At 41.5% G+C, this 16,829-nt stretch overlaps 1 protein-coding gene across 1 annotated transcript; it reads left to right on the forward strand.

Annotated features, from left to right (window-relative positions):
- Positions 1-207: 207 nt before the first annotated feature.
- LOC139261977 (protocadherin beta-15-like) lies at positions 208-16,408 on the forward strand. Its single transcript, XM_070877135.1, has 2 exons — positions 208-2,673; positions 16,133-16,408. The coding sequence occupies exons 1-2, from the start codon at positions 208-210 to the stop codon at positions 16,406-16,408; spliced, it is 2,742 nt and encodes a 913-aa protein (XP_070733236.1).
- The last annotated feature ends 421 nt before the right edge of the window (positions 16,409-16,829 follow it).

The raw sequence follows: 16,829 nt of genomic DNA on the forward strand, positions 1-16,829 counted from the left end.
GCTCGATTCGCATCTAAGAAAGGGCCGGAGAAAATCTAAGGGGACTTGAACAAATAAGCTTGGCACCGGTGACAAAGACCTCTGGACCCTGTACGAAATATACAGCTTTCCATCGCGATAAACAAGGTAACGAACAATTACGTTCTGATCCGAACATCAGGCGGCGTAAAATTAATCTGAGAATCTGATTGCTATATTTGATCCAGAATGGCCTCCTTGTTCAAAGGCCAAGTCTCGCAATGGCCTGTTCTTTATCTGATACTCATATATCTTTCCGATTCAGTACGTGGGAACATTCGCTACTCAATTCCTGAAGAATTAAAGCTTGGTGCCTTTGTTGGAAATATTGCTGCGGACCTGGGTTTAGATGTTAAACAGTTATTCGAGCGTAGATTTCGTATTGTATCTGAAAACAAAAAAGAATATCTAGCCGTGGATTTAAAATCAGGAATTTTGTTCATAAAAGAAAGAATAGACAGGGAACAGCTATGTGAACAAGGCCTCACTTGCGTATTAATGTTAGAGGCAGTGATCGAGAAGCCGCTTAACATAAATCGTATTGAAGTTGACATTCTCGACATAAACGACAACGCACCCGTTTTCCACATAATCGAGGATAACCTAGAAATATCAGAATTAACGCGAATGGGAACAACTTTCCCGCTCCAGAGCGCTCGGGACCCGGACGCTGGAACCAACAGTGTTCGCTCCTACCAACTGAGCCCAAACGATCATTTCACTTTGAAATCACAGTCAAGCAGCGAACAAGCTGACATCCCAGAACTGGTGCTGGAACGACCTCTAGACCGAGAGCAACAACCGACTCATCGATTAACATTGACGGCATTTGATGGCGGACTCCCGGAGAAATTCGGGACCACCCGGATTATAATCACTGTGCTTGATGTGAACGACAATGCTCCTGTTTGCGAACAAAGTGTTTATCAAATTAGCACTGCCGAAAATGTGCCCAAAAATACTTTGATTGTGAAAGTAACTGCAGTGGATATGGACGAAGGCCTAAACGGTGAGGTAATCTATTCTTTCAGCGATCACACTCCTGATAAAGTACGCAAGGTTTTTAGCTTAGATTCGACAAGCGGAGAAATCAGAGTGATTGGTGGCGTGGACTTTGAAGAATCAGAGAATTATCAGATTTCGGTAAAAGCTAAGGACAGAGGTACCCATCCTGTGCCGGTATACTGTAAGGTTTTGCTAATGGTTACTGATATTAACGATAACTCTCCTGAAATAATAACAACATCTACGTCGAGCACCATTCCAGAAGACGCGTCACCGAGCACTGCAGTAGCTGTTTTAAGAGTTACAGACCGAGATTCTGGAACTGCAGATGTTTATTGCACGATCCCCAGAGATATCCCTTTTAAGCTTAAAAGCTCTTCTCATAACTACTATACCTTAGTCACCCACGGTGATATAGATCGTGAAAAGTTGCCGGAGTATAACATCACCGTTACATGTACGGATACAGGCTCACCTCCCCTCTCGACCAAAAAAAACATGCGAGTTCAAGTCTCAGATATAAATGACAACACGCCACGCTTTACGCAACCTTCCTTCACTATGTATGTGACAGAAAATAATGTTATTGATGCTTCAATTGGTTCTGTGTCAGCCTTGGATCCAGATTCCAATCAAAATGCCGAACTGACGTTTTCTATTTTTGATAGCCTAGTGCACGGTTTACCTGTATCCACTCTCATCTCAATTAACTCGGAAAATGGTGTGATGTTTGCTCGCCGCTCTTTTGATTATGAACACATAGAAACGTTTCAAGTCCATGTGGAAGTGAAGGATGCTGGATCACCTCCGCTGAGCAGTAACGTAACTGTGAATGTGATCGTCGTAGATCAGAATGATAATGCTCCTGTGATCCTGTCACCTTTTCAAAATAAAGGGTCTGCAGCAGAGAACACAATACCAAGATCTGCCGACTCGGGTTACCTGCTTACACAAGTGACAGCGGCTGATGCCGATTCTGGACGGAACGCTGAACTTTCCTACCAACTCCAGCAACCTACTGATGAAAGTTTATTTACAGTGGCTCCTGAAAGTGGAGAAATCTGGACTATTCGCCGCTTTCGGACGAAAGATTCAGTTAGGCAAAAAATAATAATTTCAGTGAGGGACAATGGTACCCCACCACTTTCATCTACCGTCACCATCAACGTCTCAGTGAAGGACGATAATTCAGAAAGGACATCTAATATTGACATATTGGGGACGGCTGGCCCATGGAAATTCGATTTAAAATTTTATTTAATGATTGCTTTTGGTTCCACCTCATTCGTATTACTTGTGGCAATTGTAATCCTCGGTATTAAGGTGTACAGTGGGAGAAATAGAATTAATAGTTGTTGTTGCTGTTCGAATACGGCCTATTTTCTCCGGAGGGATTCGATCCATGGAATTCAAAAAGCAAGTGTGAGTCTTCAATTTCCACCCAATTATACAGAGGTATATCATAGCGAGACCCTCCCACAACCATTTCGCTATGACGTGTGTCAAGATTCAGCAATGAACGATTTCATGGTTCTTAAGTTACAGGGTGGGGCTGCGCCCATGATTAATATCAAGACTGGCTCATGTTTCGCTGCACAACAAGAAACTGCATCAAACTCTACGGGCAGGGACACCACCGAATTTCACGAGGTGAGTGTAGCACTATTAAAATGTTAAACTCTACACTCGCCTTTTATAAGGTACGTTGGTACAGCAGTTATGCTACTGGAGAAGTAATCGTGACGTCAGAGCTAATCAGCGATTGCGCAAAGGCAGTCTGAGAAGTTGTTGCACGTAAAATATATTACAAAATTTAAAGAAATCTGCCTTTAATAAGTGTGACCATCAAGTTGTTGAATAAACCCATCTGATCAGCAATGTCACTAATGTCATTCAGGAAATTAAACTTGCTTTCCTTACCCATTATGGCCTATACGTACCTCAATGTGCTCCAACTCTTGGCAGTGAACGTACCAGGGATAGCATCAAAAAGAAGGCCATTCGGCCCGTCCTGTTCGCGGCGGTCGAAAAAGAGCCATCCAGCCTAATCCTACTTTTCAGCTCTTGGTCCGTTGCTTTGCAGGCTGCGACACCTCCAGTACATATCCAAGTATTTTTAAGTGCGACGAGCTTTTCTTCGTCTACTACCCTTTCAGGCACTAGTGCAGTCCAGACCGCCACCGTTACCTGCTGAAAACACATCATCAAATCCCCTCTATTCCTTCTAGCAATTGCTTTAAACGTATGCCCCTCTTTATTGAAATGTTCCAAGAAAAAAAATAGGTTATTTCAATCCATTCTATCTATGCCCCTTAGAATTTTAAATAGGTTAATTAAATCGCCCCTCAGCTTCTCTCTTCCAAGTAAAAGTATCACAGCCTATCCAATATATCCTTAGAGAGAAATTTCTCCTATCCTGGCAAAACCCTCGTAATTCGGCTATGTACCTCTCTGGAGCAATCGCATATCTCCTGTAATGTGGTAATATGCAGTACACCAGCTGTGGCCGAACTAGTGTTTATACACTTCCAGCATAACCTCTCTGCCCTTATATTCTGTGCCTCGACTAATAACTGAAAGAATCATGTATGGCTTCTTAACCACTTTATCTATCTGTCCTGTAACTTTCAGGGATCTGAGGGCATGCACTGTTACATAAGAACATAAGAGTGTAGGAATTATGAACAGGAGGAGGCCATATGGCCCCTCGAGCCTGCTCCACCATTCAATAAGATTATAGCTGATCTGATCATGGACTCAGCTCCATTTCCCTGCCCGCTCCCCATAACCCCTTATCCGCTGATCGATAAAGAAACCGTCTATTTTTGTCTTAAATATATTAAATTTCCCAGCTTCCACAGCTCAATGAGTTAGCGAATTCCACAGATTTACAACCATCTGAGGGAAGAAATTTCTCCTCGTCTCTGTTTTAAATGGGAGGCCCCTTATTCTAAGGTCGTACCCTCTAGTTCGTTCGAGTCTCCCCCATCTGTGGAAACATCCTCTCTGCATCCACCCTGTCAAGCCCCCTCACAATCTTATACGTCTCGATAAGATTACCTCTCATTCTTCAGAATTCCAATGAGTACATGCCCAACCTACTCAACCTTTCCTCATAATTCAACCACCTCATTCCCGGAATCAACCGAGTGAACCTTCTCTGAACTGCGTCCAAAGCAAATATATCCTTTCATAAATATGGAAACCAAAACTGCACGCAGTATTCAGGTGTGGCCTCACCAGTACATTATATAGCTGTATTAAGACTTCCCTGCTTTTATACTCCATCCTCTTTTCAATAAAACCCAAGATACAATTGGCCTTCCTGATCACTTGCTGTACCTGCATACTAGACTTTTGTGTTTCATGCACAAGTACCCCCAGATCCAGCTGTACTGCGGCATTTTGCAATCTTTCTCCGTTTAAATAATAACTTGCTCTTTGATTTTTTTTCTGTCAAAGTGCATGACCTCACACTTTCCAGCATTATACTCCATCTACCAATTTTTTGCCCATTCACTTAACCTGTCTATGTCCTATTGCAGATTTTTGGTGTCCTCCTCACTCATTGCTTTTCCTGCCATCTTTGTATCGTCCCTTCTTCCAATTCGTAAATAGTTGGTGTCCCAGCACTGATCCCTGCGGCACCCCACCAGAGAATGAACCATTTATCCCGACTCTCAGTTCTCTGTTAGTTAGCTAATCCTCTATCCATGCTAATACATTATCCCCAACCCTGTGAAACTTTATCTTGTGCAGTAACCTTTTATGCAGCACCTTGTCAAATAACTTCTGGAAGTCCAAATGCACCACATCCATTGGATCCCCTTTATCCACCCTGTTCGTTACATCCTCAAAGAACTCCAGCAAATTTGTGAAATATGACTTCTCTTTCATAAATCTATGCTGAATCTGCCTGACCGTATTTTGGTTTTACAATTGTCCTGCTACTGCTTCTTTAATAATGGACTCCAACATTTTCCCAACCACAGATGTTAGGCTAACTTGGCTATAATCTCCCGCTTTTTGTTTGCCTCCTCTTTTAAATAGGCGCGGTACATTTCCAGTTTTCCAATATGCTGGGACCTCCCCAGAATCCAGGGAAGTTTGGTAAATTACAACCAATGCATCCATAATGCGTGCCGCTACTTCTCTTAAGATCCTTAGGTGCAAGCCATCAGGTCCACGGGATTTATCTGAATTTAATCCCATTATCTTACTGAGTATCACCTCCTTTGTGATTGTGATTGTGTTATGTTCGTCACCCCCACCCCCCCCCCCATAGCCCCTAGACTATCCACTGTCTGAATATTGTTAGTATCTTCTACCGTAAAGACTGATACAAAATATTTGTTCAGAGTTTCTGCCATCTCTATGTTCCCCATTACTAATTCACCGGTCTCGTCCTCTAAAGGACTAACATTTACATTAGCCACCCTTTCTTCTTTTTATATACCTATAGAAACTCTTGCTATCTGTTTTCATATTTTGTGCTAGTTTACTTTCATAGTCTATCTTCCCTTTCCTAATCATTTTTATTCGTTCTTATAGTCTGGCTTTTAAAAGCTTCCCAGTCTTCTGTCCTGCCACTAGTTTTGGCCACTTTGAATGCCCTTGTTTTTAATTGGATATTGTTAGCGTTAGTGTTTTCTTAGAAGAATCACTCAACACTCAGGGTCGGTTCCAATGCTGAAGCAGCTTTTATTACGCTCAGCGGGAAGGAAAAACTCAGGACCGTATCCAGGTTTCTCTTCCCAGAACAAAGAGTTACATGTACCTTTATATGTTTCACAACAGTTACAAAACAGTTTACTACAGTTACACAGCCCATCACGGCTGGACACAAGCCAATCACAACGATTATAGATTACATATAGGTTCTTTAACCCAATAGAATTCTCCTACTATCCAGGGAACCATATGTTCGGTTATTGTCAGCTTGGGCTGATCGATGGCTTTATAGGTTCTCTCCCTAGTTCTTTCATCTGGGAGAAATAATTGGTATATAGCCTTGTTTACAGCAAATGGTTTCCCTCTTATCTTTCTTCCTGAAATAATTGGTTTCATGGCCTTGTTCACAGGAGATGGTTTCCTTCTTATCTCTGTCTTCCCAGGCATTCCTACAGTGGGCCTCACAGGGTTATTGCTCGGTCAGTGAACGTTCAACAGTTCACAGTTTGACTACCTGATTTCCCATAATGCCTGGGCAGCCATTTTATGTGTGTGTCCATTTAAGCTTATGTGAGTTTTAAATATCCAGCAGGTGCCTAATGCCTAAGTCTATATATATTTCTACTCTCTACAACAATTCCCCCCTTTCGGTAAAGGGACTAGTCCTAGTCCCCTTTTAACCGACCGTACTGCCTTTATCTGATATTTGTGCACTGCCCGGTACTCCTTGCCTCAACGTGCTGGCCAGTCACGCGGTTTCAGGAGTCCCGGTTGCTTAGATCAAATTAACAAAGGCTAGCTCCTCCCGTCCCCTTATCAAACAGGCTTGTTTAATATCCAGGGAACGGTGATTGGTCCGTTTCCGCCGTTTGTGGCGCCTGCATACCTGGCAGGCCATCACGCCCCATGTTATTGCTAAGATTAATTGTATTCCGACCAGTGTGTGTGAAGTAATTCGAATCCATGGGTGGATGTTCACATTTATTCCCCAGTCCCAGACCTTTCTCCACCAACTCTGACTTTGTAAGTCTACCTCGGTATCTTCTTTGATTTTAGTTTGTAGCTGGTGATAGAGTTTTACAGATTGACCCACTCTGAGCCTCAACTCCCGTAATACTTCGGTTAGATGTGGGATAGGGACCTGCTCTGGCTCGTCATAATCCTGCAAATGATCATGGAGCTGATCAGTTACTTCAATAACTTCGGACTTCCGGCGCCTAACCTGGGTGATATGCGCTTGCCCGATCGCGACAGGTCGTAGTGGTGTAAAGCAAAAGTTTGGCTGCGGTATAGGGCACTGCAGGTCATTATACTGGTATGAACGCTCAGTAGTAGAGACGCAGTATCTTCCCCTCCCTCCGTAGCCTGCCCTCGCGAAGTGCATGTGTGCGGGCACTATTTCTAGTACACACCCGTTGGTTCGGTTAAACCCGCACTCGTCTAGTTCCCCTCGGCCCACCGGGTGAGGGCATACTGTGATTTCCCTCCTTTGCTTGCAATCTGCTAGGGAAATCCCAGTAAGTATGTTGTTTTGACGAACGGCAGAGGTGGTGGTTAGGTAGTAGCGTATGGAGACATTTTCCCATATTACTCCGATATTCTCTAGTTGGTATAAGGGGAACGGCCCTGAGTCCGGCGTTGCTATGGGGATCAACAGGACTATCCCTATCCCGGTAGTCCTACCCATCTGGCAATCTGGAATTGCGGTGTATACTCGGGTCAGTCCCTTCAGAGTACAATTATCCAGTGTCCCCCTTTGGTTCGCCAACTGAGCCAAATGTGAACTGTCTATCCAATCGGGTACTTCCCCGCGTTGGATCTGGTCGAGGTTGTGGCGGATCTGTCCCACCATCCACAGACCATAAGCATGACAGAGTTGCCCCTGTCTTTGCTTTATTGTATCTTCTTGTTCTCTATCAATGAGGTGATTGATGGTTTTAGCGTGAGCTTCCAGGACTGAGATGCCATCCAACTGGATTTCGGCACCCTCCTTTCCTAGGTTGGCCTGGTCTTCCTGGTTTTGCTCCACCCTCTCCAATAACCCCTTCATCACCCCTTTAAGCTGTTCTACCCTCTCATTTAGCCCTTGTATGTCTATCGAGTTCACTACGGAGGTTCCTGTATTGAAAACGGTAGCAACATCATTTACTATTTCCCTCTTCACCCTGGGTGCTAACCCCTGTCCCCGGAACTTACTGGCACCCATGGCATCGGCAGCCTGCTGCATTACGACTTTACTTAATACATTGTACATCTTCCTTGACTGTTCGGTACAATATTCCGGCATCTGGATGCCTGAAATATTGATCAGAACAGGCACAATTCCATGTTTAACATTATCATACAATAATTCCCCTTCGTTGTACATTGCAATCCCATTTTCTGGTCCCTTAGTAGTTATGGGACAAGGCAGTTCTTCGGGCAATGTAGTGATTCTTATGGGGCGCGGTGTCGGAGGGGGTGAGAAACATACATACAATTATATTGCAGCCGCCCCCGCCTCCTCGTAATACCCACACAGCCCCATTCCCTTCTTGCGGATGACTGATTGCTGGGATTGTCCCGGAGGCGCGCAAATTATGTCGAAAGTACATTCATCAGGCCCTATGACATCCCTCCGTTTAATGCATCTGCTCCTTATACCCGTGGAGCACTGTACACATACTCTTATTCTTATTAGGATTCTTATTAAAATAAGTCCTGTCCTTGCTCCAGTCCTTGGCTGCTGGGATGCACATTCCGTCCGTTAAATTAAACAAGACTCCATAGTTCATATAGTTGTTTATTTCCAGCGTGCTCTGCTGTCCGTCGGTGTTGCCCAGGGTACGTGCATGTCGCAGGGCTATCCAGATTACGAGTAGCGCCGTTCGTATTCCCATTCCGGTAAGTATTATCTGTAATTTTAAACAGACGGCCTGGTAGTCACCAGGGGTTAAGTTTTTTGCTCTACGAGAGTCCCTGTCACCCTGCAAAATCAGAAGCACAAGGTTATAATCGAACCATTTCGAGCTGAATCTGTAGGGCGTGCGCCCGTGTCTTTACTCACTTAAATATTACCCAAACTCCTATTATGACCAAGGCCAAAGCTATTCCTCCAAACATCGCTGTCTGCTTTACCGTTAGGTTGGGTTTGTGGACTACACCTACCCACCGTGGGGTACGTTGGCTCTATTGCCAGAGGTGATGGTGCTATGGCTGCGCACTGCACTATCCGTCTAGTCCCGTTATCTCTTCCAGCCTGTTTATCTTAGCTTTTAACTCTTCAATTTGTTTTATTGAATATCTATTTCTTTATTGTATCAGGCAAGTATTATTACATAAGCTAGTTCTGTTTTTATTTTTGTTTCCTCTGTTAGGTGAGTCTTTTTTTTTCCTATTAAGAAATCCAAATTAATAATGTTCAGTATAAAACGGCTGTCAATGGAAAGGGTTAACTCCTTTCCAGGTTTGTAAGAAGACCTGATGTCATTACGTGACTTCATGTAATCATCTGAAAAAAAAAGTCTTTGTGCCTTCAAAACTGGCTTCGAAATTAGGAATCCGTTAAACAGCATAAATCATTAGAGTAAACTCCAATGTTTTCTTAACTTCTAATTCAAGTACTTGCCAAAGAATTTTTTTTTAAATTGTTTTAAAACAAGACCACACATACAATAGCAATTTTGTTTACTGAAATTCAATTCTGTTTTTTTTTAATTTCTCTCTTTCTCCTCGTTATCTTCAAAACCCTCCTGCTTGTTTAGACTGTTCGGGACATTTTTGATAAACACTGTCCATTTTGGAAATCTTTTCAAACTGCATTGAAACTTTTTCATAATTTAAAATTCGAATCCATGTAGAGTGTTTTTTTACTTATTCCAATTTTTTTTCTCTTCTAATTAAACCAATATCTTTTTCACAGCAAACATCAACTAGTATTTAGTAAGTTATGTCTTTTTCCATTTAGTCCGTTACATCTTTTTTTTTCTTTCTTCAAATTAGGTTTTGTATTTTACACGGAGGGTTCGTAACTCCATAAAGTTGTTAATTTAAAATCATTTGTTTACTTTCAAAATGGCGTCTTTATCTTTTTCTTTTTCTCCATAACTGGAATGAAGTCCATCTTTGAGAGTTTGAGTGCTTTTTCGTTATCTCAAAATGCTCCAGTTTCAAAGTCGTTACTAAAGTTGCTGGTTTTTTTTTAACATTTTCCAAAAGTTCCTTTTACACCTTCGCAGATAGCTCGCCACTTGCCCAGGAGGTTGACCTGATCAGATTTAATTTAATCTTTCTCTTTTTTTTTTAAATCCACCTCAGTATTTCCTGTGCCTTCTCTGAATATCTCAAAATCCCAATTCAAACGTTGTAATTTCAATCTTTATTTAAAACTTTTTTTTTTTAGAAGCTCTTTTTTTTTTAAAGCATTCTTTATCTCATTCCGAGACTAAATTTATGTCTTTCAACCCAATCAATCATTGCATGTTTTCTTTCGGCAAGTAAGTGAGCATGTCAAATAAATATTTTGCTCAACAAACCTATTCTTTATTTGTTTATTTTCCTAGCTCCGTAACTTATCATCCGAATAAATCCACACCTGCGTTTCTAACTTAAATGTCTTAAAACTTCCCACATACAGGACAACATTACAAAGGGTTTAAAAAAAGACTTTCACTCTGTTTCTAAAATAAACAGACACTTGCATTCCTCTTCCAACCAGGCTTTCGGAACATGAAAACATAAAAAATTCATTCTGCAGTCAAAAATCACACAGACACTTCTCACTCAACGATCAGACATTTACAACAGTCTCTCTTCTTGTTTTGGCCGGCTCTATTTTTGGATCCATGACCTTTCAGGGAATTCATAGTTTTATCTAAATAATTCCTCACATAACTAATTCCTGAGGATTCCACCCTGCTTTAATCATTTTTTCAATTAGCTTCTTTTGTTTTTCCGCCAGGTGGCGGGTAAGCGACCCTTCTGGTCCCCACTCGAGTTTACTTGTTTTCATGGCCATTCCTGGGTAGGACTACTACCGTTAGGAATCTACTCTCAGAGGTCCGCTTTCTTTCTAGCGCGACTTGTAGTAAACTGTTGCACAAACGTATACAATTCTTAAAAACGCGTTTAAGCAATTCCCGCAGTGCTCTACGTATCCTTAACGACTACCTACCACCGCTCAGCCTGTTGGTCTGACCCTGTTCACAGGTTTGGATTCCGTTAGCCGCTGTACACCGCTTGGTTCTATACCGGGGTATTTCAAATTACACTACTGAGTCCGGAAGATGTCTCTCGGTATCACGATCCCACGGTCTAAGTGTGTTCCCTACACCTACTTGGTTCCTGGCCGTCACGTGGGACAAAAGTCCTCTTAATTCAGGCTCAGGCTAGGCGTTTGAGATATTAGACCGTCTCCTCATGTCGATCAACCAGCTTCCACCTTCCGCACCCTTTATACTTAAAAATTGTTTTTTATACTCACCCGGGTTTTTTTTTCCAAGGGCGTCCAGCGACTCCGGGAAATCCTGCCGACTACGCCATTGTTAGCGTTAGTGTTTTCTTAGAAGAATCACTCAACACTCAGGGTCGGTTCCAATGCTGAAGCAGCTTTTATTACGCTCAGCGGGAAGGAAAAACTCAGGACCGTATCCAGGTTTCTCTTCCCAGAACAAAGAGTTACATGTACCTTTATATGTTTCACAACAGTTACAAAACAGTTTACTACAGTTACACAGCCCATCACGGCTGGACACAAGCCAATCACAACGATTATAGATTACATATAGGTTCTTTAACCCAATAGAATTCTCCTACTATCCAGGGAACCATATGTTCGGTTATTGTCAGCTTGGGCTGATCGATGGCTTTATAGGTTCTCTCCCTAGTTCTTTCATCTGGGAGAAATAATTGGTATATAGCCTTGTTTACAGCAAATGGTTTCCCTCTTATCTTTCTTCCTGAAATAATTGGTTTCATGGCCTTGTTCACAGGAGATGGTTTCCTTCTTATCTCTGTCTTCCCAGGCATTCCTACAGTGGGCCTCACAGGGTTATTGCTCGGTCAGTGAACGTTCAACAGTTCACAGTTTGACTACCTGATTTCCCATAATGCCTGGGCAGCCATTTTATATGTGTGTCCATTTAAGCTTATGTGAGTTTTAAATATCCAGCAGGTGCCTAATGCCTAAGTCTATATATATTTCTACTCTCTACAACAGATATCATCCTTTATTTCTTTAGTTAGCCCCAGATGGCTATTTTTCTCTTAGATCCTTTCCTCCTCACTGGAATATATTTTTCCTGAGAGTTGTGAAATATCTCCTTAAACGTACACCACTGTTCATCAACTGTCCTGCCCTTTAATCTATTTTTACTGTCCACTTTACCTAACTCTGCCCACATACCTTCATAATCTCCTTATTTAAGCTTAGTACGCTGGTTAGAGATCCAACTTTCTCACCCTCCTTCTGAATTTGAAATTCAAGCAAGCTGTTATCACTCATTCCGAGGGGATCCTTTACTACGAGATTGTTTATTAGTCCTGTCTCATTACACAGGATCATATCTAAGATAGCCTGCCCCCGGTTGGTTCCGTTACATACTGCTCAAGGAACCCACCCTTTACGCACTCTATGAACTCCTCTTCAAGGCTACCCTGACCAATTTGATTTGTCCAATCAATATGGAGGTTAAAATCACCCATGATTATTGCTGTTCCCTTTTTACAAGCTCCCACTATTTCCTGGTTTATGCTCCTCTACAATACTCTTGAATTCTCAGTATCAAATGATCAATCCAGTGATATCTTTCTGCAGTCTACAGCTTTCTTCTTCACTTTCAACGAAAACGCCCTTATTGTATCATCGGCAAGAATGTTCATCATGCCTCCTATATTTTAGTCTACATCATTAATACATCGCACAAAAAGCAATGGACCTAATACTGATCCCCGTGGAATCCCAGTGGAAGCAGCCATCCAGTCACAAAAACACACCACCGACCATTAATTACCATTTGCTTCCTGCCACTGAGCCAATTTTGGAACTAACTTGCCACTTTCCCTTGGATCGCATGGGCTTTTACTTTTTTGAATAACCTGGCATGCTTGTCAAAGGCCTTTATAAAATCTATTTAGCCTACTTCACATACACTACTTTAATCGAATCTCCTCGTTCCCTCCTCAAACAATTCGATCAAATTAATCAGATACATCACATGATTTATTTGAATCTCTGTTCAATTTACCCATCTTTGTTCCATATCCCTTGACACCTTTACCTATAGTTACAAAAATCTATCAACCTCAGTCTTGCACGTCTGAAGACACTAATAAACTATGAATCAGTTATTGATCGCGCTCATCTAACTAAACAGAGAATCCTGGATAACCTAACTGAAGAAAAGTCCTGCCAATGGGAAGGGGAAAGTAGTGCACAGGAGGAATTACATTGTTAAGTAAATGAAGGTCAAATCTTAGTGCGTATGTGAGATGGGATAAAAATAAATATAGCAAAGAGACGATAAATGATAAGCAGCAAGGTAAGCAGACGAATATGACAAGAGGTACTTAGAAAATATAGGAAGTCAATTAAAAAATAGTTAATGAACAAAATAATAAGTAAAAAGCAGAAAGAAGCCTTTGTCGAGAATAAATCTGTCACAATTGATGTGTTTGCGCAGATGTGCAAAGCATCACAACTGAAGTTGGATGTTAGCAGCATAGTGACACTCATTAGAGTGGAGTGACATTGTTTTTCTTCCTTCAAAAAAAGAATTGACTTCTTTGGAAGGCAGCGTGGAAACCAGATATTCATAGATATCAAATTTTGATGCTTCCAATCAACTAGATTCTTTTGAGAAAAAAATGGCACGGGATACATGCACAATCTATATGTGTCACAGAATTTCACTTTTGCTCAGTTTGTAAAATAGTCACCATGGCCAGTGGTGTTGTAGAAGATATCCATGGTAATAATTCAGTTATGGTTCGCAAAAGAGAAGACAAATTTTAGTGACCATGTTACCAATGCAACTGACATAATAATATAGTTGTGCAATAAAAGCAGCCGCAGAAAATGTGACATATTCAACAGAAACTTTTGAAGGAGAGAAACAAAGAAGGCTTTCGGTATCAATAATTAATGTTATGAGTAAATTATAATTATTCTGTTGCTTTATTGTAAAATATGAGATAAAAGATTATGTTTTGTTGAGGAACATAACTTATATGCAGTTCGTATTTGGGTAATTCAGAACCAGAAGATAATTCAGGCAGATTATTGCCAACCAAACATTGATGCAGTTTTACAATCATCATAATTATAGGCAATCCCTCGAATCGAGGATGACTTGCTTACACGGCAAAAATTTCACAGGTGTTTCAATCAAGAACCTAAAATTCCAGGTCCCGAGCTAAATCTTGAAGGGTGGACGATGCCTGTGCGTGGATTTTTTTTTAAGTGTTTTGACCTTGGCACACCTGCCGCCACACGGGCTTGACAGAGCTAGTTATTGGTCCATTAGCAAGGACTAACCAAGATGACTGGAGAGCAGCCCTGCTGCATGGACCTAGTGCGCACACATATCGCAGTGTGGGCTGGCCCTTGCTCCTCCTGGTCACTCGCCTCTTCTGGGCTCCATTATGTTCTAGTGAAGGCCAATGTAACAGATAGCTTAAATGTGATCAAGTAACTATTTATTGCCTTTATAATGACAAACGTTATTCTGAGAAGTCAAGAAGTTGGATACGTCGAATTAACGTGCAAAAACCCCATGAGTATACTTTTCGTTCTCTGAACATGTCTCATATTGTAACGGGCTCTACATTGGTCTGTGAGTAATAGGTGGGAATTGGTAACGAGCCTGTTCAATTATCCTCTCTCTGATATTTCACAAAATATTCCACTTTCAATGTTGCACTAATTTGTTGTTCGTATGTTTCGCGATAACCTAATCATTGCAGTAAACAGTCGTCCATGTTTCATTGCATTAATAGATTAACTAGCTTATCTAGATATGTTTATGCATTTATATATTGCCTTTAATGTAGAAAAATGCTCAAAGTTACAAGGAAGAAACTGGGCACAGAGACTAAGAAGAAGGAGCAGGACCAAAGTGTTGGTATAAGAGTAATTTTTAAGAATTCTCTTGAAGGGCATTCGGAGGCTTTTAATGAATGATGCACAATGCGGGATAGATAATGCACCATGGTCAGAGCCATAGAGAATAACTTTCAAGATTTAGATCAGGGCTGTTACGCATTCATGGGAGATGACTTCTGGATTTCGGCGACAACAATATGGCAGGGTATGCCATTTAGGACCGAGATGAGGAGAAACTTCTTCACCAGAGAGTGGTGAACCTGTGGAATTCTCTACCACAGAAAGTTGTTGAGGCCAATTCACTAAATATATTCAAAAAGGAGTTAGATGTAATCCTTACTACTAGGGGGATCAAGGGGTATGGCGAGAAAGCAGGAATGGGGTACTGAAGTTGCATGTTCAGCCATGAACACATTGAATGGTGGTGCAGGCTCGAAAGGCCGAATGGCCTACTCCTGCACTTATTTTCTATGTTTCTATGTTTCTATGGGAAACTGAGAACAAATTCAATAGGGAAGGAAGTAAAGCTGAAATTGGATAGCAAGAATTTAGAAAGCGAAACTGTGAGAGAGAGGAATAAAGTATTAATAAGTAGTAATCAAGGAGGTCTTCCTATGCTAAGTGGTATAAACTTCAATGCAAGGAATATAGCGAATAAGACGGATGAGCTGAGAGCTAAGGTCGACACTTGGGAGTATGACATTATAGCCATTATGGAGACATGGCTGAAAGAGGGGCAGATTTGGCAGTTCAATATTCCTGCTTGCAGGATTTTTAGACAGGACCGAGAGGGGAGTAAAAAAGTGGGAGGGGAGTTCATGGTGTTGTTTAAAGAAACTATTACAGCTGTGAGGAGGGATGATATGTTGGAGGTATCATTAAATGAGGCCATATGGGTCGAACTGGAAAATAAAAAAAGGGGCATGTATTATAGCCCCACAAATAGTGGGAGCGAGATAGAATAGCAAATGTGTCGGCACATTTCTGTAAACTGAAAAAAAATAAGGTAGTAATAGTAGGGGATTTCAACTGTCCAAATATTTATTGGGACAAATATAGTGTGAAGATTACAGAGAGTGTGGAATTCCTAAAATGCATTCAAGAGAACTTTTTTTAGTCAGTAGGTAATAAGCCTAACTCAGGAGGGGGCAGTTCTGGATTTCGTTTTGGGTAATGAAGCTGGGCAGGTGGAAAGGGGTATCAGTGGGACACCACTTGGGTGCTAGTGACCATAATTCAATCAGATTCAAGGTAGTTATGGATAAGGATAAGGATAGATAAGGAATAAAAGTCCAAAATTGGGGAAAAGCTAATTTTGCTAAGCTGAGAAGTGATTTGGCCACATTGGACTGAAAACAGCTACTTGAAGGTAAATCAGTGTCAGAACAGTGGGACACAATCAGCAAAGAGATCCAGAGGGCTCAGGCTAAGCATGTGCACTTAAAGAAAAAGAGTAGTAATAACAATTCTAGAGCCCCCTGGATATCTAGGGACTTACAGGGGAGGGTAAAGAAAAAAAGGGATGCTTATGTCATACAGCAAAGGCTAAATACTATAGGATCTCTGGAAGAATATAGCAGGTTCAGAGTTGAAATTAAAAAGGATATTCGGAATGCTAAGATAGAGAACGAATAATTCTTGGCAAGTAAAATCAAGGAAAACCCAACGATGTTATATAAAAATATTAAGAGCAAGAGGATAACTAAAGAAAGGGTAGTGCCTATTAGAGACCTTGAGGGCAATCTGTCTGTGGAGGCAGAGCATGTGGGTACGTTTCTTCATGAATACATTGCGTCTGTTTTCACAAAGGAAAGGGGCAATGCAGATACTGCTGTCGAGGACGAGTTTGAAATTCTGGATGAAATAAACATAGTGAAAGATGAGGAATTAAGAGGTTTAGCGGCTTTAAAAAAGGATAAGTCCCCAGGCCCGGATGAAGTGCATCCCAGGCTGTTCAGTGAAGCAAAAACGGAGATACCTAAACGCACGCAGCATTCGAAATAAATAAATGAGTTGACGGCACAAATCATTAGAAATGGGTATGATTTGGTGCCCA

Source organism: Pristiophorus japonicus, chromosome 4 (assembly GCF_044704955.1).
Source record: "Pristiophorus japonicus isolate sPriJap1 chromosome 4, sPriJap1.hap1, whole genome shotgun sequence".
NCBI classification, from domain to species: Eukaryota; Metazoa; Chordata; class Chondrichthyes; family Pristiophoridae; genus Pristiophorus; species Pristiophorus japonicus.